The 23,164-nt window shown below is 36.2% G+C and overlaps 3 protein-coding genes across 3 annotated transcripts; 2 read left to right on the top strand and 1 right to left on the bottom strand.

The window, feature by feature from the left end:
* The first annotated feature begins 315 nt into the window (after positions 1 to 315).
* Positions 316 to 1,727, top strand: LOC103405926 (probable calcium-binding protein CML23). Its single transcript, XM_008344956.4, has one exon. It carries the CDS (start codon positions 871 to 873, stop codon positions 1,486 to 1,488), a length of 618 nt encoding a protein of 205 aa, XP_008343178.1. The 5' UTR covers positions 316 to 870; the 3' UTR covers positions 1,489 to 1,727.
* A 12,070-nt stretch (positions 1,728 to 13,797) lies between these two features.
* Positions 13,798 to 14,499, top strand: LOC139191396 (uncharacterized). Its single transcript, XM_070812235.1, has 2 exons — positions 13,798 to 14,074; positions 14,195 to 14,499. The coding sequence occupies exons 1-2, from the start codon at positions 13,798 to 13,800 to the stop codon at positions 14,497 to 14,499; spliced, it is 582 nt and encodes a 193-aa protein (XP_070668336.1).
* A 2,562-nt stretch (positions 14,500 to 17,061) lies between these two features.
* Positions 17,062 to 17,727, bottom strand: LOC139191395 (uncharacterized). Its single transcript, XM_070812233.1, has 2 exons — positions 17,518 to 17,727; positions 17,062 to 17,418 (listed from the first exon to the last, which is right to left on the bottom strand). Exons 1-2 carry the CDS (start codon positions 17,725 to 17,727, stop codon positions 17,062 to 17,064), a joined length of 567 nt encoding a protein of 188 aa, XP_070668334.1.
* Between the last annotated feature and the right edge of the window lie 5,437 nt (positions 17,728 to 23,164).

Raw genomic sequence — 23,164 nt, 5'->3', positions numbered from 1 at the left:
AACGTGAGTTAAATACTCTTAACTACTTGAGTTACGAGTCCCAGACTCTGCCTGTCATCTTTGTTGTGGAACTTGGATTTGGGGTCACCTTTTCGCTTGAGAAAAATAAGAGACAGTTTGCAAGAAAACACCGACAAAAAGTGGAATTAGAGACCTCAAATTGCGGAGACCACAAGAGAGCCAAGAAATAGAAAGCGGTGAGAGAGAGTCCGTGATATCATATAAAACTCAGCTGGCATCCACCATGCAAGACCTAATCAATCCCCCCCTACCCCCGGATTAAAAGACTTGGTCCGACTCCCTAGATCTACAGATATACATACATGCATACACATCGATGAGAATTCTAAAGTTTCTCACATCTTATCTATTCATCCTGTGGTTAATTTTCATTAAGTACTGTTTGTGTTTAATTGTAAATAAAAAAATTCAAAATGATTTTGACTGCTCAATATATGATGAACGGATAGGATGTGAAGATCATTAGGATCCTCACAAAGTGAATACGGATGAGAACAAATCCCATAGACATCTCTCTCATATATATATGTGTGTGTGTGTACATACACCTTGGAGAACCCAAGGGCCTAGATATCAGTATTTGGTGGCTTCTAGGGTTTTGTAGTTGTAGAGAAATTGCAAGGTTTACCAGTAGTCAATTTGGTTAATTAGACCAATCTCGACTTATTGCTAATCAAGTTGGTTGGAACCGAGTGTTTTTTTTTTTTTTTTTTTTTGGCATTTAAATTCGAGTCTTTTTTCTGTAATTTAAATAAATTTAGCGTAGAACTCACCACTATTCGTTCCACTCTTTTTTGCAAAAGCCTATAACTCTCTTTCTAGCACACAATCTTGTCAGCTCTCTCTTCAATGATGAGTTGTATCAGAATTTTCTTGGCGTCAACCGTCCAGAGGATGACAAGTGGATACAAGAAAAGAAGGACACCGAAACTTTCTTCCAGGTTTGATGTGCGGCCTGCGGCTGCAACCTCATCTTTTGCAGGCATGGAAGTCTCCAGCCAATTCAGGCAAGTGTTTGAGGTCATGGATGCAAATGGGGACGGGAAAATCTCCCCTCTCGAGCTCAGCGCCGTGCTTTCGTGCCTCGGAAACAAGAAGTCGATCGCCGCAGAGGAAGCTGAAGGGATTGTGAGGGAAATGGATCGTAACGGAGATGGATGCATAGACTTGGATGAATTCATGAACGCAGTGAATGTTGACAGATCAAGAAGTAATGATAGTGATAGTGTTGGGTTTGGAAATGAGGAAGAAGACTGTGAACTCATGGATGCTTTTCGTATTTTCGACACGGATAAGAACGGGAAGATTTCAGCCAAGGAGTTGCAGAGGGTTCTGGTCAGCCTTGGATGCAAAGAATGCAGCCTTAGAGAGTGTAGGCAAATGATTAAAGGGGTTGATAGGAATGGAGATGGAGCTGTGGATTTTGAAGAATTTAGGTTGATGATGACAAGAAACTATGCGTGCTGATTGAAGGTGTCTACTTTAAGTTAGGCTGCAGCTAAATCATGTATAAATTAAATGGAAAGAAGCTTAGTTGGGTTAACAAGATTTAAGAATGCATACATTTTGTATTAATTGTTGAGTCTTTTTCCAAACAAAAAGGGTTTATCACTTGATTTGTGTTAGAGATATGATCTTAGGAGTAGATTGCCGGTGCGTATATGGTCTTCATTTTTAATCTAAATCTACTATGTTTTAGACTTAAACTCTTCTTTTTTCATTTAATTTAATTTATGTAATTTAACCCATATCCCTTGTAATATAAAATAAATGATTTTAGAGAGGTTATAAGAAGGCAGAATATAGTCACTTAGTATTAGTTCTTCTTCATTTGTAAATTAAAGATCTTAGGTTCGATTCTCGTAAAAAATGAACTTAAACCACATTATTAATAGCTCATTATAAGGTTCAGTTTACCTCCCTCCCGTATAAATACTATCATTTATTAAAATAAATAAAAAATGCAGAATATACTCCCCCACCACAATAATGCTGTCTCACTTTCTCACTCTTTGACTGTAGTTTCTAGTTTCTTGGTTTCTTCTCTCTCTGAGACACTCTCTCTCTGGTGTTTGGAAAGTATTATCCATAATATGGGTCCTCTATCATTTGTCCAAATATGAGAATTATTCATTAGTGCTTGTCAATCGGCTCCGGTTGCTTCTTATCTTGTGTGATGAGGATGTGATGTGTCCTGCCAATAAAAAACAAACAAAACAGTGGTAGCTTTCTTAAGTTGATAATAACAACCCAAGGAATAGGATTTTCTTCTTCTTTTTTTTTTATCCTTTTCTTTTTGGTATTTAAACGGCCGCAAACCATGTCATTTTATGTTAATTTTTTTTTTTTTACAAAGAAAGACAAAGAAAAAAGTGTGAGAAAAAGGAAAAGTAAATTCTGATAGAACATGTTAATCATTTTATGTTGACTGTTGTAGGACATTTGTCAAACTGACATTACAAAACATACATAAAGGTAAAACAAAATTATAAAATTGACGAATTATAATAGAACACATGCATTACTATATATGACAAATGAGTCATATTTATCGTGGTTGTGTCATTGTCGTGTCAAACTCGTAATTTTAATAGGTCATGTCATGACACTCGAATTATTTTAATAAGTTTCAGAATTCAAACTTAAACACGATCCATTAAAATCTACGAGTTACACGACCCAACCCATTTGAACCCATTAAAAACAATATATACTTTAGTTCATAATCAAATAAAAGAATTCATACGAAATCACAAAATATTAGCATGAGTTCGTAAGTTCCTTTTTGTCACATAAACGCCTTAGGTTTTGCCCAACAAACCTTTGTCACACAAAGCTCGTTGCACAAGGTTTGGTTTGACGAAAATTAGAAAGCTTTGGGCAATAGCAATTTGCTCGACAACAATTTCGACGAAAAGACCAAAAAAAATCTGACATGAAAATTTTGCCCAAAAAAATGGTGGGAAAGAACTCTTGCGGATGAAAAACATATGATTCATCGGGCAAACCTTTAAAATGGAGGGAAATTTGACTCTTTTGGTAAAAACTTCGGGGAAAGTTTTTGGGCTTGCCCGACAAAAAAAGTGATATTACCCGACTGATTGGGGTACCTTTGCCCGACAAAATAGTACGTGAAAAATACACAAGGAACATAGTATGTGAAATATACATGCGTGTATGATTCAACAACCTTGCTAAAAAAAATGCCAAACTTAAAATTTGCCCATTTTTTTATTCATACTACTTATTTATTTTTGGAGTAATTAGGTTTTCATCCTTATTTTTACTACTCTATTGATTAAAACCTTATTACTTTTCAATTTTTGATCAAGGTCCTTTGTATTAATAATATCATTAATTATTTCAATAATAAAATATTTTTTATTTCTAAATATATTCATTTAATATTAAAAATGTTACAATTAGTATATTTATATTTATGGCTAAATTTTTTATCATATATTTTTATTTTTAGTTTGTACCCATTTTTAATTTGCAACCCTTTTTTAATTTGTACCAATTTTCCTTTCAATTTTAATTTGTACCCATATATTAATTTCTTTTTGTGCCCATATTTTTGAAAGTTTTATTTGTATTGTACCCATATTTTTTTATTTATTTGTACCCATTTTTATTTTTGCTAAATGTACCCATTTTGAAGAATGTACCCATGTTTTGATACAATAATTTTTTGGTTATTTTTTATGAATGTACCCATGTTTACACACACACACACAATAGTATATTTATATTTTAATATTTGTAATCCCACAAATTATGTTTTTTATTTAAAATCTCATTACTATAAACAACTATAAATTTTAATTTTTAATTTAAAAAATATAGTAACGTACATAGAAATAAATTATCAATTAATTTTAGGGACTTGGATCAAAAATTGAAAACCAACAAAGTTTCAGTCAAAGATTATTCATAACTAGGGACCGCATCCAAAGTCTCCCTTTATTTTTTTACCAAAATCTTAAAAAATAAAAAACTAGTATGCCATTCAATGTATAACTGGAAAAAAAAAATTGTTGGCATTAAGTAATTTTTGCAAAAAAAATTGTTTTTTTTAACACCTACTTATCATCAAAACATATCTCTAATTAAAAAAATAACGATTCAAAATAAAAACCTCCCCACGTTCCCTTTCTCTCTCTGTTTCCAACTCTCTTTCATATATATTTTTTTCTTTTTAAATATTTTATATGTACACACATAATATGTGGGCATTCTGACACACCCTGACCCGAAATGTTCAATAGGACTCCAAATCGAGCTGTGTTGACCGACACCTAGAAGGTGACGAAGTCATAAAGTGTGCTGATGTGGCAAAGTGTGAATAAATTTGAACCTAAGAGTGCCTAAATACCAAAGTGCGCTGGTGAGCAAGAATGATCCCACTTCACACGTGACGATAAAGCATAAGTAAGTACAGTAGAGTGGATGAGGATTATACCCTAGGAAGTAACCACCTATCCTAAGATTTGCCAAGAATCCTCGTCGATACGAACTTTCAGCAAATTAAACCTGGAGGGGCGCAAAACTAGAAAGTGTGAGTGGGCAAAAACAAAGCTTTTCAAAACCATTTCAACATCAACGATAGTAACCCCTCGCGCATAAAACCTGTATAATTTCACAGAAAATAGAATATATATATATATATATATATATATATACATATCTAAAAACCATGCTCATAATAGTAATATTCAAAAGTATGCCATGCCAAATGTCTCAAAATAACTGAATAAGTAACTCAGGTGAATTAACTCATGAGAAATAACATATCAGCCGGATCCACCTAAAGTGGCATGTACGGTTGAATCTATAGCTCAACAAGTATGCCTGCACACGAGTCGGAACCACCTAAAGTGGTCTGTACGATAGGACTAAGTGTAAATAAATACGCTCAAGTGCTACGATCCCTTGAAGACTGTGCGAATAATCGCGGGTCACCTACGAGTCGGAACCACCTATAGTGGTTTGTACAACAGGCTTGTGCACCTAACTTGGATCCAAGGTGAGCGTATGGTGCGGGAGGTGAACATCACGTGAAGGATTGTGTCCTAACCACGAGCGGGAGCACTAACACCAGGGTGCATGTTTATTAGCTCTTAATGCATCTCAACATACTCATCAACTCACATTAACAATCTATAACTTATCTGGTACTTACCTTAGCGTCCACAGCGTCAAATCACAATATGCATAGTATACTAACTCATAATCTAAGTATAAATCATGAGGCATGGCATTTCAAAACATAATTCCATTAAAACGCATTTTCTAGGAAAAATACCAAGCATACATATATATACTGAAAACAAAAGCCCACTCACCTAGAGTTCACGCTACAACTCCCTAGCACAACCATAGAGGCCACTCACCTAGAGATCACGCTACAACTCCCTAGCACAACCATAGAAGCGTCACGAACGATTGGCGCCTAGAACAATTATCAAATCACAACTCAGAATTCTTATCAATAAAATATGTAACTTACATAAAACACATCCCTACGTAGTTTGATTTGGAAGACCCGCATCACAGATTTCCGATCCCTTACTTCCAAAGATTCACATTATACTTCTAAAACAACATCCTAAAGTTCCCTTACAATCCAACGGTCGGATCTCCGCCGATTGCCAAAACCAAGTGGCGGTTAACATTTTATTTTATGAACTTACAAATCTAATTTGGGAAGATCCGTATATCGGATTCCCGATCCGTACGTTCCTATGGTCTCAAATATTATGTACTATAACATATTAAAGTTTGGTGACGATCCAACGGTCAGATCATCGATTCATATAATGACCTATTAACGTAACGTAGAGAATTTACGTTCCACCAATCAACCTACGTCATACAATTACCAAAACTGAGCTCAAAACATCTAATTTAGCTTAAGAATAACATCGACGGCCCCATGGCCACGCGTCGCCGTGCGTGGCGGTCGGCCGCTCTGACTCGCCGGAAAATCCAACTTTTTCAAAAAATTACCAAAATTTACAGGAATGAAGATCTTAATGAGTAGAGTAACTTTCATACCTGTGACCAAGGCCAATTTGGCCGGGAATAGCTTCAATTTCATTAAAACCCGTCGGAAACCCTATACTTATGTGTGCTCGATTCGACCTCCAAACTTGCTCCGACGCCTCCACCACTGCCTGGGCTTTGGTCCTGGATTCTAGGGGAGTGCTCTAGTGGTGGTAATTGGCTGAGTTAGCTTCACGTTTTGTGGATTGCCACCGTACACCTACACACGCCACCGGTGCATTTTTCCTAAATTTACCAACAAATTCCTTCTAATTTTGGATGGAAATGGAAGAGTGAAGGCTAGGAAGTTGTTTCTAGGTGGTGGTTTGCTTTGATTTGTCAGAAAAATGACCGAATTTGGCCGTGGAGCTTGTCGGGTCGAGCGGGTCAAGGGGAAACCCGGTTTTCCCCTTCATTTTCTTCTCCCTCCTTTCCCTCCTTTCCCCCTTCTCTGGTTGGACACTCTCTCCTCTCTCCTCTCCCCATTCGTCCACCCTCTCTCCCGGTTCTACATGCTCTCATCCATTCCTCTCCTTTCTGATTGGGCAATAGCCCTTCTTTCTTCTCTTCTCCCATTCCCCACTGCTTCTTTCTCTTGTTCTTCAACTTTAAAAAATAACTAAATGATAAATAAATAAAAATATTATAAAAATATATAAATAGTGACTAAAACAAAAGTACTTCTCGAGTTTACAGTTCCGTAAAACTTTAACCGTAATCCCAAATCCTCATCTGCTTGCACCTATGAGTCCATAATGTCGAGTACTTCAGGAATATGCTAAAGGAATAATTCATACACCTCACTATACGTTGATCAATGAAAGTCAATACTCTCGCCTCTAAGGGCATTTTCGTAAAATGATGCTTTTAAAATTTGTAAAAACATAAAATTAGGGACGGATCATCACAATTCTCTAGTTTAAATTAATTAATTATTTATGTCTCTCAAAAAATATGTTAAAAATACGTCTAGAATACGTGAATCCCATGTGTAATATTAAAAATTTGTTATTTTTAACGTGAAAAGTACATATATACGTATATTGCATGTTGGATTTTCAAAAAACGTATAATTTAATGAATCACTAAAATGTCTATGGAAAACAACGTATTTTTTTAAAATACGTAAGTATATATACAATACGTGTATTATACGCAAATTTACTCACTACGTTTATGAGAGAGCCAGGATTTTAATTTAACAAATTCAAATGGGTTGAAACGGATCACTCGCGTGTAGACTTGAATCAACAAATTATTTAACGGGTGCTTACAGGGTTGACCCAATAACACATCCAACCCGTTGAGTCTTAATTTGAAATCCATTTTTTTCATAACATTTCGTATTGAATTAACCGGTCGTGTATGAAGTTGTCAGCTCTTATGCACTCTTAAGCGTAATGTTTTCTTTTGGGCATTATATTAAGAGATTACTTACCCCGTAAACGAAGTACTTGTTTTTTGTATGTTAAAATTGAATTAGTATCCACTCAAATTTTGGACTCTAAAAAAGTGACTATTAAAATATAAATGTGTGGGTTTGATTCTTTTCATGTGCTCTGAAGACTTGATAGGGGTTCCATAACTTGTTGTCTTTTGAGATTTTTGTCCAAGAATAGAGGACTAGGGCATATAAGCCCATATATAATTGGTCATTAGGTCTTGGCCCCATAGTGAAAGGTTGGTTCACGGTTAATCTTAAGTAGTCCATATACCTAGGCCCACTGGTAATCAGCAATTTGAATTGGAAAAGGGTAATAGAGAAACTAACTATTTGGACCAAATTTTGTAATTATATGACATTGTTGTAGATTATTCAATTATTAAGTGTTTATTAAAGTACTTATTTCTTGTTGGTGACACATTATATAATTTGTAAATTTAGTTTAAAAAGTTGATCTATCTATCATTACTCTTGTGGAAACATCTGTATCACTTACTAAGGTTCTATTATTTCTTTTTTGGTGGGTATTTTGGTCTTGATATATGGTTTTGATAATTTTTTTTTTAATTTTTTATACAAGTGATATTGGAGGAGGGCGAATCAAACCTAGCTAGAATCTCAGATGTAGAAATAAATGACCTCAACCACTTGAACTACAAGACTCTTACATAATTTTGGTCTTAATAAGCGAGACTAAAACTTGGTTGACACAACCAATTTTGCATTCAGAGTTGAAGGCCAGCTGAACTTTGAATAGCTACATTTAGTTTTTTTTTTTTTCAGATTATGCCCATTTTGCATTTAGAAGTGGTACATGTTGCCAAGCTAAGAGCTAGAAAACCAGTAAACGGGCACAGTTTGATGAACAAATAATGCTAGTATATATATTGGGAGTTGTTATTAACATGTTAAAAAGTCATTATGCACTTTTCGAAAACTAAAAGAAGGGAGAAGTGTGTGATGATTTTTTATGAACTGTAATAGTAAAAGTTTTCTATATAAGGAACCAAGTTTTGAACATGTTGATCTCCCATTAACCAATCACGAATGAATTGTTCTTGAAAGCCAAGATTGTCTAATTCTTGGTAAAAACTTCCATGACAGTCTCATGAATCTCACTTGATCTAAACAAAAACATACAAATACGTACTAAAAAATTGTTTCCATGTAAGTTTTTTCCCAATCTTTACGTGCGGAATTTAACCGTATAATGAAATCTTTTCATTTTATTACATTCCTGTCAAAACCGTTTAGCACTTCTAAGCAGTAAATTTAATTAAGCACGAAACCCCAATTGCAGCTTTGGAGATAATAAATACACTAATAAGTTAATTATATGAATCATCTGCATGTTTATTTCAATCTATGTATATATTATCACGCTACGATGGCTATTATACTAGCTAGTTACCTTCACAGTTCAGACAGATCCTCACTTTGGGTTCCTTCTTTTTAGAACAGTAGACATGTAACCCATAATCCCAACATAAATACAATATATTGTTACTGTTACAGTTACAGTATTTGAGTAACCTGCTTGTCACACAGTACAAACTACATTAAATTAAAAATATGTTTGTCATTTGTTAATTAACACAATTTTTATTCAGAACATCGTAAATCTAAGCATAGTTTTTCTATCCCCAACTTGCGTTATCCATTTTTCAATAAATTATAATTTGTAAGATAAGCTACACTTAATTTCTAGTAGTGACTAGTGACCATATGTTTATTAATTGTTTTTTCTGCCGTTAAAATACTGGACTTTCTAATTCCAACGTTTATCATGTTGCATGTATATACAGATATGTATACAAGTAATCTAATTGATTAGTGTATCGTTTAATTTAGCTGTGTAGTGTCGGGGCAATTTATTTTTTATTTTTTATGTGGGTACGTATTAAACTGAAGAATATAAAAGTTACTTTTCTCCTAGCTAGTCTCCCTAATATATTAATCTTACCAAAATCATAAAAATGTTTAGTTGGACTTCCAAATATGTGGGAGACAATACTTTTTACACATCTTAAATTTAAGATATAAATTAATACTTTGGTTAATAATACAAAAATTCACTTGTTTCATGGGGGATAATGTTCTTAGGTCATCTCCAAGGCAACAAAAAGTTCGTTCCTCAGCAAACTGTCCACTTCTTTTTAGCCGTTCCAATGTCGCATGATCGATGATGGTGGTTCTCATACTCATAAATGCGTTCCTTTTTTTCCCTTTGTATCTGATAGTTATCCTTGCAAAGCAAATATCAAGGAGTATATAAGAAATATAATGTAAGAATATAAATTTTGCACTTAAGATGACCTTAATATTAATCGAGTTTTGGATCCACTATTGTGAACATGTATGTTGCCTTGATGTGTGGATGACATTGGATGTGGATATTACTTATGTGTTGATTAACGTGCTTATTTTCTATTAGTAACACATAATTTGGTTTAAAAATTGATATCCCTACACTACTAGAAAATATTATTTTGCCGACAAATTCTTAGCCGACAAAGTAAAATTTTATCGGCACAAGAGTCCTCTACCGACTAAAATTTTAATTTGTCAGCTAAATATTCAAGCAAAACCCAATTTATAGCATCAATTTTAACCGAGAAAATTTGAATGTTAACTTATGATCATTTTGTAGGCATAAATGCAATGACCCGACGAGTTTAATTTTGATGGGTAAATTGTCCTTCCCTGCTATCTTAGAATACTAGACGACGATTTTGGGGCAACAAAAAATATTTCCTCGGCTGAGGAAATAACTATTAACCAAAAATGAGGAGTGGAATAAAAGCACGGTTTCAAAATAGAAGCATGGAGTTAGAAAAAAAGAAAAGAATTAAGCGCTTGAGTCAAGAACGAAGCTGTTGTTAAAGTCAAAATTTCTAGTAGTGCTAGCATTATCCTAAAACAAATGGACGGTTAATCATGACTATGCTACTTAATTGTTACTACAACTGCCGATTGGTTTAACATGTACAGATGATTAAACGACCTCTCTGAATGACTTTTTGCAGATATAATCTTTAGATAATGATAAAGAGAATGAGAGTTTCTGATTATAATATTTGTACGATAAAGATTCGTTAAGTGGGGGACAAGTCCTCCAATGGGTACACACGCATTAACAATCTTCTTCTACTATTGATTTGGTTCTTTTTTGGAGTATCATTTATGTCTTTTTGGATTTTTTTTTTTCTTTTATGGTTTCACGCTTGTGTCAACCAATTTCAGTGGCGGAGTCCAAAATTCATGTTAGAAGGGGTACACTTTAGGCTGAAATGCACATTATATATATAGAAACAAAGTCTTGTTCGTTTGGTCATCCTAGTGCCCAAGGATACATGGTCAACTAAGGTTGGATTTGATATATAGGGTTAAGAATAAAACATTAAAGGCACTTTCATTTGTTCTTCTTTCTTGAAATTAAATTCCAACGTGAGTACTGAGTGACCAATATGCATTCTCTTCTCCTATGACAAAAAAAAAAAATTGTAAAAACATAGAGCATGAGAGTTTTTTTGGGCTAATTTGGACACAAAAAATATTTTTCTCTTCTTGATTTTCTAGATGATATAATAAAGGGAAATGAGAAATTAACCAAAATAATATAGAGTTTGCAAGCAAAGGGAAAAATATGATCAACTGATATTATTGAAGAACTGTAGTTTCGTATCTTCGTTAAAGGCTTTTGTATTTGTTGGTACTTTGACTGACCCAATACAAATTCAAGTTGGTAGTGGTATTATAGAATTGATTAATGGTAGTAGAGCTTTATAAGAAAAAAATGTTGGTGTTATTCACATACCTCTTTTTATCTTTCGCACACTCTTCTTAATTTTCGGCAGTCAGATTGAATATGTTGAAGAATATCAAATGACAGAAATTAACAAAAAAAGTGTGAGAAATAAAAAAGGATGGGTGGATAACACCATCCAAAAAAAAAATTGGATAGCTTGCCTAAGCCAACTCTGGCAATAAGACCATTTGCAATGGAGATGTCAAATTAAAATGTTAAATTTTATTTTTATAGTTGATGTGGCAAAATACTATTTTGTAAAATCTCTCATTCCAATCGAGATGTTAAATTAAAATGTTTTTTGGTTATTTGTAAAATCAAGTAAGTCATAATTTAATAATAAAATAATTAATAAATGAAAATAATTAAAGAAATATGTGGGCCTGTAATTAAATAAAACAAAAAAAAATTGACATTGCTTTCAAATTTGGCAACAAAGTTGAGAATGTCAATCCATGTAGGATTTTAACATCTCATTTGAAATTAGAAAACCATCCTTTTTTGTTAAAATAGTCCACATAGGATTTTCGACACCTTCGGAGATGCTCTAAAGTGGCTCCCCGACTGACCAATTCCATTTCCTTTTCATGGGGTTTCGATTCTTGTTCTCCTTGTAGTACTTGTTTTTACTTTTTATCAATAAAATGATTTAGAGAGGGAGACGGCGAGGGGTGGGGTTTCCAGAGTGTGTAGGACACCTCGCCTTCAGATTTGAAGGCAGACTTGTCACGTCTTACTCTAAGGAGCTAATCTAGCTTGATAATATATTTAATTTATATAAGAAAAAAACCGTTATATATAGGAGCAGAGCCATATGTTTATGTTCGGGGGAGTCTTAACATAAGATACAAAGCTTAATAATCTTATTTACAAGAGTACTTGGTGTAACAGATGAGTGATTATCATTTTCTGTTCAGTAATTTACCACATAATCATGTTGAAAAATATGATGTTACCTCGTACCTGCGGTGCGGGGATAAGCTTAACTAAAGCTGCTTAGCTATTTTCACATTTGTAGTTATACATTATATATGAATTACAAGGGATGTAAAGAAGTGGAGGGGGGCCAAGGCTGGCTTGTGGTCCCTGCCTCCGCCACTACTTAAAGACTTTTTGAGATTGATATATTAGAGCTCAGGGTGTAAATTATTGATAACGAGAAACACCACTATTTAAGAGCTAATCGGTTTGAAAGTGATTCTTAAAATATCATATGTCAAAATGGTTCTTTGTTGTTTTGTTTTGGGGCTATTAGATCCAGGTCCAAAAACATAAAGTGTTTTTAGGAGTGACTTGAGTTATCTAATTATATGTTTTTATTTCTTTTATAATCTTTTTATATTTTCTAAAAATATTAAAAATCAATTAAAATATTTTAATATTATGCATTTTTTCAACTCCAAAATATCTAATTAATATCTTATAAACAAAAAAAAATTAATATACTAACATAAATCTATCTGCAAAACATTCTACCCCTAACTCAAGTAGTAAATATATGAATGTATATTATACCTATACGTGAGATATGAAACCTAACTAAAAGGTAGAAAAAAACATAATATACCTACAAGTAAGACACATTAATCTGTGACAGGTTGACTATGAAAAAGAATATATCATATAGGTAGATAAATACAATTAACCTGTGATATAGGTTGATTATAAAATTAAAATAAAAATCCATAAATGGGTTAAAACAGGAGGAAGAACAAGAAATAACAAAAAAATAAATAAAAAGAAATAATCAAAGAGATAATTAGGAAGAAATTTGATTTTTACAATAAGTTTTTTCTTTTAAGAGATAATTATTGATAATAAAATAATTAAATTTAAAGAATTGGATTTATTTTAATAAACTGGACTATTCCTACTATTGGCTCAAAAAATTGGAGTCATATCAAGTTTCCCCTTTTGTTTTTTCTTTTTTTTCTTTTTTTTTTGTGAAAGGAGAAATTAATTGAAAAGCAAAGTCTCTAGGGCATTCGGTAAAAACAGTATCTAATAGAAGTGCATTCTTAGGCCATCTCCAACCGATGGCTGGCCAGAGGGCTCATTTTAGCCCTTTGGCCCTTCTAGATTCTCCAAGATGTTAATATTTGAATGAACAGTACAGGGCCATATTTGCCTCCATCTCCAACCGAGGGCTAGAGAGCCAGATGGCTCGTTTTAGCCCTGTCACAAAAAACCGTCTCCAACCGAGGGCCAAAGGGTCATAGGAAACATAATTTATTATTTAAAAACTACAACTTAAATTCAAATCCAACGGCTAAGTGACGTCAGCTAGCCGTTGGATTTGAATTTTTTTTTGCTATAAATAGGGTGGATATTGGGATATAATTCACACAACTTTGAATTCAATCTATTTCAATTCAATCTCTTTCAATTCAAGTTTGCAATGAATTCCAACTTTGGATCCTTTTCAGATTCCAACTGGGGGTCCTCATCCAATTCCAAAAGAGAAGCTAAATGGGCGCAAATGAGACGAGAAGATGAGGAGTTTAATGAAGAAGTTCAAGTAAGGCGCAATAAACAAAACATAGCAGCAGCCATGGCTGCGGCCATGGTGTGTCAGCTAACTGAGGAACAACCTCAATGGGGTGGCCCTATTACTGGTCGCTCTTACAAACCAAGAAAAAGAGCGATAACGCATGCCAATCTGATGAACAACTACTTCGACCCCAACTCGGTGTACACAGAAGAGGATTTCAGACGTCGCTTCCGGATGAGGCGTCATGTCTTCAAGCGTTTACTTTGTGATGTCTAGCAGGTCAATCCGTACTTTCGACAGATGCGGGACAAAGCAGGTCGCCCTAGTTTCTCACCTCACCAGAAGGTTACTGTTGCACTCTGAATGATGACCTATGGCTCCCCAGCTGATTCGATGGATGAAACCTATGGTATGTCTGAGTCTACATGTCTTGATACTCTTGAAGAATTTTGTGACACAATTGTTCAGCTTTACAAAGACGAGTACCTCTGCGAGCCAAATCAAGAAAATCTGAATCGGCTCATTCGCAAAGCTGAAAACCGTGGGTTTCCGGGCATGATAGGGTCATTAGATTGCATGCATTGGGATTGGAAGAACTGTCCCATCGGATGGCAAAGAGGCTTTAGCGGAAGGTCGAGAAAGCCAACTGTTGTGTTAGAGGCGGTTGCCTCATATGACACATGGATCTGACATGCTTTCTTTGGAGTCCCTGGATCCCAAAATGACATTACAATTCTTGGGCGTTCACCCCTCTTCAATAACTTGACGGAAGGTAAAGCACCTCAACTTGACTACTACATCAACGGCTGTCAATACAATATGGGGTATTACTTGGCAGATGGCATCTACCCAAAATGGGCGACACTTGTCCAAGCAATTCCAAACCCCAGGAATGATGCGGAAAAGTTGTTTACCTTACACCAAGAGGCATATTGCAAAGATGTTGAGAGAGCTTTGGTATTCTACAAACACGGTGGAAGATCATCAGCGAACCGACAAGAGGGTGGAGTCGATAAAATTTGAACTCCATCATGATGTCTTGCATCATATTACACAATATGATAGTGAAGGATGAGTGAGATGGGTATATTGATGGAGAGTCTGATGACGACCAAGAAGATCCAAATAGGTCAAGAAGGGCTCGTGCAAAAATATATGATGATCCTAATTTGCCTTTCAATCCAAGAATTGGTAGTATCTCTATAGATGAGTACATGAGTCGCTATAGAATGATACGTTCTCGTGCCACAAACAAGTACCTACAACAAGATCTTGTTGCACATCTTTGGGCCCAAAGAAGCATGGAGTAGGCATTTACATTTTATGTTTTTAAATGTTTTTTAAAATTTTGTTTAAGTTTCATGTTGTATAATTTTTATGTTGGTTAATGTTATTTAATGTTGTTTCATACTGTTTAATGTTGTTTCATGTTACTTAATTTAATTTAATGTTGTATAATGGCTTAGGAAGTTATAGGAAAAAAATAGAATTTAAAAAAAATATGAAACAAATTTTGTGAAAAAATGGAATTTAAAAAAAAATATGAAACAAATTTTGTGAAATAGAAGTTATAAGAAAAAAATGGAATTTAAAAAATATATGAAACAAGAAACAAATTTTGTGAAATAGAAGTTATAGGAAAAAAAAGGAATTTAAAAAAATATGAACCAAATTTTGTAAAATATAAGATATAGAAAAAAAGTTATAGGAAGTTATAGGAAAAAAAAAGGTTTAAATTCATAAAAACAAAAAAAAAATTGAATACAACGGCTAGTGACTGGCTAGCCGTTGGAATTCAAATTAGTGTCGGTTTTAACCAACACTGTTCAAACTGATATTATATTAACATTGCTATTAGTGTCGGTTATAACCGACATTAAGGCCATCTCCAACCGAAGGGTCCAGAGGGCCAGACGGCCGAAAATAGCCCTAAAATCGTCTCCAACCGAGAGCTAGGCCAGAGGGCTTGAGAATCTGGGAGGGCCCCAAGGAATTTCAAAGGGCCAAAGGGCCAAAGGGCTAGCTGCTTCTGGCCAGCCAGCCAGCCCCAGGCTGACTATTTTTTTTTAATGTTTTGTTATTCCTGTCGGTTATAACCGATAGGATTTATTAAGAAAAAATTCAAATGAAACGGCTACTAGCCGTTGCATTTGATTTGATTTTTTTTTACATTATTATTATTATTTTTTATTTACAAAAATTTTCATATAACTTCTATTTTTTCCTATAACTTCTATTTCACAAAATTTGTTTCATATATTTTTTTTAAATTCCATTTTTTTCCTATAACTTCTATTTCACAAAATTTGTTTCATTTTTTTTAAATTCCATTTTTTTCCTATAACTTCTATTTCACAAAATTTGTTTCATATTTTTTTTTAAATTCCATTTTTTTCTATAACTTCTATTTCACAAAATTTGTTTCATATTTTTTTTAAATTCTATTTTTTTTCCAATAACTTCCTAAGCCATTATACAACATTAAATTAAATTAAGTAACATGAAGCAACATTAAATAACATTAACCAACATAAAAATTATACAACATGAAACTTAAACAACATTTTTAAAAACATTTAAAAACATAAAACGTAAATGCCTACTCCATGCTTCTTTGGGCCCAAAGATGTGTAACAAGATCTTGTTGTAGGTACTTGTTTGTGGCACGAGAACGTATCATTCTATAGCGCCTCATGTACTCATCTATAGAGATACTACCAGTTCTTGGATTGAAAGGCAAATTAGGCTCATCATATATTTTTGCGCGAGCCTTTCTTGACCTATTTGGATCTTCTTGGTCGTCATCGGACTCTCCATCAATATACCCATCTCACTCATCCTCCACTATCATATTGTGTAATATGATGCAAGACATCATGATGGAGTCCAAATTTTCTCGACTCCACCCTCTTGTTGGTTTGCTGATGATATTCCACCGTGCTTATAGAATACCAAAAGCTCTCTCAACATCTTTCCGATATGCCTCTTGGTGTAAGGTAAACAACTTTTCCGCGTCATTCCTAGGGTTTGGAATTGCTTGGACAAGTGTCGCCCACTTTGGGTAGATGCCATCTGTTAAGTAATACCCCATATTGTATTAACGGTCGTTGATGTAGTAGTCAAGTTGAGGTGTTTTACCTTCCGTCAAGTTATTGAAGAGGGGTGAACGCCCAAGAACTATAATGTCATTTTGGGATCCAGGGACTCCAAAGAAAGCATGCCAGATCCATGTGTCATATGAGGCAACCGCCTCTAACACAACAGTTGGCTTTCTCGACCTTCCGCTAAAGCCTCCTGCCATCCGGTGGGACAGTTTTTCCAATCCCAATGCATGCAGTCTAATGACCCTATCATGCCCGGAAACCCACGCTCTTTAGCTTTGTGAAGGAGCTGATTCAGATCTTCTTGATTTGGCTCGCGGAGGTACTCATCTTTGTAAAGTTGAACAATTGTGTCACAAAATTCTTCAAGAGTATCAAGGCATGTAGACTCAGACATACCATGGGTTTCATCCATCGAATTAGCTGGGGAGCCATAGGCCATCATTCGGAGTGCAACAGTAACCTTCTGATGAGGTGAGAAACTAGGGCGGCCTGCTCTGTCCCTCTTCTGTCAAAAGTACGGATTGACCTGGACATCACAAAATAAACGCTCGAAGACATGACGTTTTATCCTGAAGCGACGTCTGAAATCCTCTTCTGTGTACACAGAGTTGGGGTCGAAGTAGTTGTTCATTAGATTGGCATGCGTCATCGCTCTGTTTTGTGGTTTGTAAGAGCGACCAGCAATAGAGCCACCCCATTGAGGTTGTTCCTCAGTTGGCTGACACACCATGGCCGCAGCCATGGCTGCTGCTATGTTTTGTTTGTTGCGCCTTACTTGAACTTCTTCATCAGACTCCTCATCTTCCCGTCTCATTTGCGCACATTTTGCTTCTCTTTTGGAATTGGATGAGGACCCCCAGTTGGAATCTGAAGAGAATCCAAAGTTGGAATTCATTGCAAACTTGAATTGAAAGAGATTGAATTAAAATAGATTGAATTCAAAGTTATGTGAATTATATCCCAATATCCACCATATTTATAGCAAAAAAAAAAATTCAAATCCAACGGCTAGCTGACGTCAGCATGATGTCAGCTACCAATGGCTAGCTGACGTCACTTTGCCGTTGGATTTGAATTTAAGCTGTAGTTTTTAAATAATAAATTATATTTGGCCCTATGGCTCTTTGGCCCTCAGTTGGAGACGGTTTTTTGTGAAAAGGGCTAAAACGAGCCCTCTGGCCTTCTGGCCCTCGGTTGGAGATGGAGGCAAATATGGCCCTATACTATTCATTAAAATATTAATATCTTGGAGAATCTTGGAGAGTCAGAGGGCTAAAACGAGCCATCTAGCCATCGGTTGGAGATGACCTAATAATATAGTATATATTATTTTTGTCGGCTATAACCGATAGAAATAACAAAACATTATAAAAAAAATTGGTCAGCCAGCCAGCCCTCCAGCCTTCTTCGATTCCGTGGGGCCCTCCCAGATTCCAGAGCCCTCTGGCCTAGCCCTCGGTTGGAGACAGTTTTCGGGCTATTTTCGGCCCTCTGGCCCTCTAGATCCTTCGGTTGGAGATGGCCTTAGTACACTCAGGAATTACATTGATCCAAACATGATCAGAAGAGTAAGAATGACCGAAATTAGCAAGACTATAAGCAACAAAATAGTTCTTAGTTGTTTGCTGTAAAGAAATTAATAATTTCAAAATGGTTCCAATTAAATTTAATTAGTACCCCACTGGTGTTAATGTGTAATTGATCATAAAATGAAGGAGCATGGCCAACAAATTATCTAGTGTTTATAGAAGAAACCATATGTGCACCCACGATTTGTCTACCTACCAATTAAGTACCAACCAATATCATCACCGCAAACAAAATGAAGCGTTGACGTTAATACTAAGCCAACTGCAATTAGCATTAATTCATTTCAATAAGACTAAACAAGCAGGTGAAGAGATGACCACAATGATTCCAAATCCATCGCCATCTATCACATGGCAACCTCAGTTTGGTCGGCTGTTTAGTCCCTAAAATATTCCCAATGCTCAATGCAACTTCCATTAATTTAATTAAACCAAAGTCTCAAATGGATTTGGATTGGCTTTCAGTTCCATCGAGGACAAGAAACGGTGCAACAATCTCAAGCCACTTCCGAGTGAAAAGCAGCTTGTGGGAGAGTGAGAACATGCAACATTGTGGTAGATTCGAATCCCCATAGCCATAGGTGCTCTTCACATGGAAGATCGCAAGTGAGAGTACTTTTTAACTAATTATTTCTTAATTAACTAATTTTTCTTTCGCGTGGTCCGTATATCTTTATGTATTAACTTTACTAGTATCTCCAATTTTTTTTGGGGATTAGATAATGGGGGGTTCAGTTACTTTAATCAAAAGGGATCGAGTTGATTAAGATAAGGATCACAGTATTATTGCTGCACTGCTGCCAAAGCTTAGCTAGGGCACAGCAACTAGTACAGGTTTCTAAGCTCCCTAATTACATTCATTTCTTCGGAAGATTTTTCAATGTGTCCATGTGTCTGTTATATATCATATATTATTAAATAAGTGGAGGAAACGTTTTTTTTTTAAATATCCGTCAACTTGAATAATGACATAAAGCGTAGCACCATTTCTTCAATTTCTTCTACTTTACCCTCTTAAAGGGAAGACTAAGTCTTTCTTGAAGACTTAAAACTTCATCTCATATGGTCACTAAATTCAACAAAAAAAATCATTTCTTAATTTTGTGATTGAAATTTTGTTTCAATCAACCCCGTGAACGGAACGCTGCTTTTGGACTTGGTTGCCCTTCACGTATGAACCCTAGAATCTTGGTCTTGCACCAACTACTCTTGGCTAGATTATGACACGATTCCTTAAAAATCATTATACAATAAAACAACAAAATCAGTATTGTTATTAAGGATATATATATATATGTGTGTGTGTGTGTGTGTGTGTTATGCATGGATCAAGAAAAGTTGACAACGAAATACATCTAATGTACGATTGCTATGATATATATACTTTAGTAAACTGTACTTGCAAAACATGATTTGATTAAAATTAGTGCCTCTCTTTGTTCTATAGTTATCTAGTTCTAGGTAAGTTCTCACTGAATAAGCGTATATAGGCGCATGTAAAGATTATAAAAAAGAACAAAAAAAAAAAAAACAAAAAACAAAAAACAAAATCACATCCTAAATACAACTCCAAATAAGTGCATGGTAGTTAATATGGATTCATTTTTAATTAGTTGAAGATTTGAGTAAAGCTTGTTAAACAGTGATCAGTGAGAGAAAATGCGTTGAATCTAGCCAATAGACTCACTACCATAAATTATCATTTGTTTGGCGAAATTTTGCCTGACAAATCGTATTTCTTCGGACAAAGTGACTTTACCCAATGGAATAAAACAGTTCGTTGGGCCAAAGTGGTCAACGTTTTGGTTTTTCCAAAGCCCTTTGCCCAATGAGCATCATTTGACGGGCAAACATTTTTCGACAGGCAAAGTTTTCGCGCCAAGGGAAAAAATCGGTGCTTAATATGCACCATTTGCATGACGAATCCTTCAAATTGTCGTGCAAAGGTATATTTTATGCTTTGAGTTTAGGGATAAGGGTTTACTGTTTGTCGGGCAAATTTAAAATTTTCGTCGGCAAAGGTGAGAGACATATTGGCATATTAAATTTATTTGTTAATTTTTCGCAGTCTGCATAATTAATTTGAACAATCCACAATGCAACCGTCATTATAGTTGGTATATACACCTGTTGACCCTAAAAACTACCAAGCCTACGTGGCACGCATGCCGAGTAATCTATAAGCTAACTACGTCCTTCGGTGAATACGGGGCGTGCCAACTCGTCGGCTGAGCTCGGCCGAGGAATAAATTTGTTGATGTTGCGTTGGGTGCGCGGCTGACTTCTGCGTCTTGCGATTGCAGCCGAGGAAGGAACACGTCTCGGCCTCTTAGGTCTTCGAACCTGAAGACAAGGCTACTATTCTTATGAAGTTCACGAATCGTCGTCGTCGAATTCGGTCACAGTGATGGTATTCGTCAGAGTAAACTCACGCCGAATCGACACCAAAGTGTAAGGGCACAAATACTCAAAGCAGATATGAGTCTTAATAGTGAACGTGGTTCGGCCATCTGAATGCCAAACTCTAAATCCTACTTGAGAGTATCTAATCATAAAATAACTAGGCGTGCAATGCGCCGAGCTTAGTAAGCTGTAACACCTCACTTCGCCGAGAAGGCTAATGAGATGACCCCAATCAATAAGGATTTGGAAACCCTTCTCGACCGAGACTTGGATAGGTTACCAACCGTCCTTGCCGCAGTGTTGTTAATGCCAACGGAAGATGTTGCGAGATCGGTTGATTCTACGGCGACAGAGCTATCTATGCCGACTGAAGATTGCTTTCATAGTGCTATTGATGCCAACGAAAGATGTGTCAGCAAAAAGAGAAAATAAAAATCTCAAGTTGTTGAGAGAGTTTGCGCAAGGCAGTTGTGTGTTGAATTGGTTGAGGTTCTCACGCTGCACAGCGCATTGTATTTATAGTAGTGTACCTTCTAGGTCGAGTTAACACCGTACTCGGATTAGGATTTCTTCTTCTAATCAAACATCCCCTCGAGTACTCCTGCTCCCATCAGGATTTTGAACCTATCTTTTCATCGAGCCGGATTCACTTCCGGGTTATTAATCTCGCCGAGACTCCTTATTGTGCCAGGATTCGACTCATCTTGCAGTATGGCTTAACCAATCTACGTTTGAAAGCCCACGAACTAAACGCTCCATGGTAACTTTGCAGTAAAGCCTCCTGGGCCGAGAATGACTCTACACTCGGCCCAAACTAATATTTTGGGCCCAAACATTGCCCCCTCGCTTCTGAGGTCTTTGGCCTGAATCCTTTGGTCGAGTTTCGACCTTGAAGAAGTGAAACTAATACTCAAAATCCAAATACTCTATTTTCGAGGTGCATTTATTGAGCACGATTGCACGATCTTGATCCTGCTGACCAATACACCACGTGGCATCCTTTCACACAGCTCATCCTTAATGATGACGTTTAAAGCGTGCGGCTCCCTGAACCGTCATACCATCATGACCTTGTTGCTAAGCACAAACATGTCACCTTTATCCACGAACCATTCACCATCGTGCAGACGCCAAAACGTCTTTCACCATAAATCTTGCCGCCACACGCAATTGTGCGCCCCCCAAAACACGAAACCCTTAATCTTTTCAACTGGATTCTCTGAATGTTCATAATGATTAGCGAATTTTTTGGTCGATTTTACCCTTCATTTTGAATTTCGAATGATTGCCCTTCCTTCCACAATTCTATAAATACCGAAATTCTCTCATTTGCACTTTACACTTTCGAACTCTCTAAAATTTCTTGCCCTCATTCTCCAGTGAATCCCTTTCTTCTAGATCTTCTTCTTCAAACCCCCCAACCCAGAAAATTCATCTCGTGTCGTATCTTCAACCCACATACAATGGCCTCTTTCATCTCCAAGCTTTCCAAGGAATGTGACCAATGCCAGAAAATTATTGATTGAAGTTCGATCAAAACCATCCGTTTTGAAAGTGACATGAGCACTCCTCATCAAATCTTGGGTCCTTTCTTCAAAGCGGCAGTACCACCAACCATCATCGGACTTCTCAAGGAGCACTGCCTATCACCCTTGCTGCAAGGGTTGGAATGGTCGAAGTGGGACCTAGCAAGGCCTCAAAGTTCATGGCCTTCAACCACTACAGCCTGGGCAGCTTGGGTCGTGCGAATGGAAAAACTCTTTGGTGAGCAATGGAAAGCCCTAGGCATCTACGACGTCATTCACCTTTCATCCATAGAAATCATCATGGACAAGGAGCTCCTCTTAGCAACCCTATGCTTCTGGTGCTCGGCTACCAATACCATTGTCCTCCATCTCGGCCCCATTGGTCCTACCATCCTTGACTTTACTGCCATTCTGGGGACTTCTCCAACTGGGATCCCAATCGACGCCGCCCTCTCTGGGTACCCGTCGAACCTTGACCTGAAGACGCTTTTCGACAAACGAGCCCTTGAGACGCTGAGCGGTGAAGACCAAGCACCCTCGAAAGAAGAGGTTCACAAACTTCACAAGAACTTCTTCAACTATAACACCCTCTATCTCCATTTTGCCGGCCGAGGAGAAGAGGCTCTACGAGAAGGGGAACACAAGGCTTTCCTCTTCTATTGGTACAACAAATTTATTTGTTGTACCAAATCCAATAAATTTCTGGTCGAGAACATGCCAGTAGCCAAAGCCC

The sequence above is a fragment of the Malus domestica genome, chromosome 02 (genome assembly GCF_042453785.1).
Source record: "Malus domestica chromosome 02, GDT2T_hap1".
NCBI lineage: Eukaryota > Viridiplantae > Streptophyta > Magnoliopsida > Rosales > Rosaceae > Malus > Malus domestica.
This window is presented reverse-complemented; position numbering and strand designations above follow the sequence as displayed.

Bases quoted from the DNA above. Each gene is read 5' to 3' on its own strand.
- LOC139191395 (XM_070812233.1), bottom strand. From the start codon at position 17,727: ATGAGACGGGAAGATGAGGAGTCTGATGAAGAAGTTCAAGTAAGGCGC. The intron at 17,419-17,517 runs GTGTACACAGAA...TACTTTTGACAG, and splicing joins ACTACTTCGACCCCAACTCT to AAGAGGGACAGAGCAGGCCG.
- LOC103405926 (XM_008344956.4), top strand. From the start codon at position 871: ATGATGAGTTGTATCAGAATTTTCTTGGCGTCAACCGTCCAGAGGATG.
- LOC139191396 (XM_070812235.1), top strand. From the start codon at position 13,798: ATGAGACGAGAAGATGAGGAGTTTAATGAAGAAGTTCAAGTAAGGCGC. The intron at 14,075-14,194 runs GTGATGTCTAGC...ATGGCTCCCCAG, and splicing joins TGTCTTCAAGCGTTTACTTT to CTGATTCGATGGATGAAACC.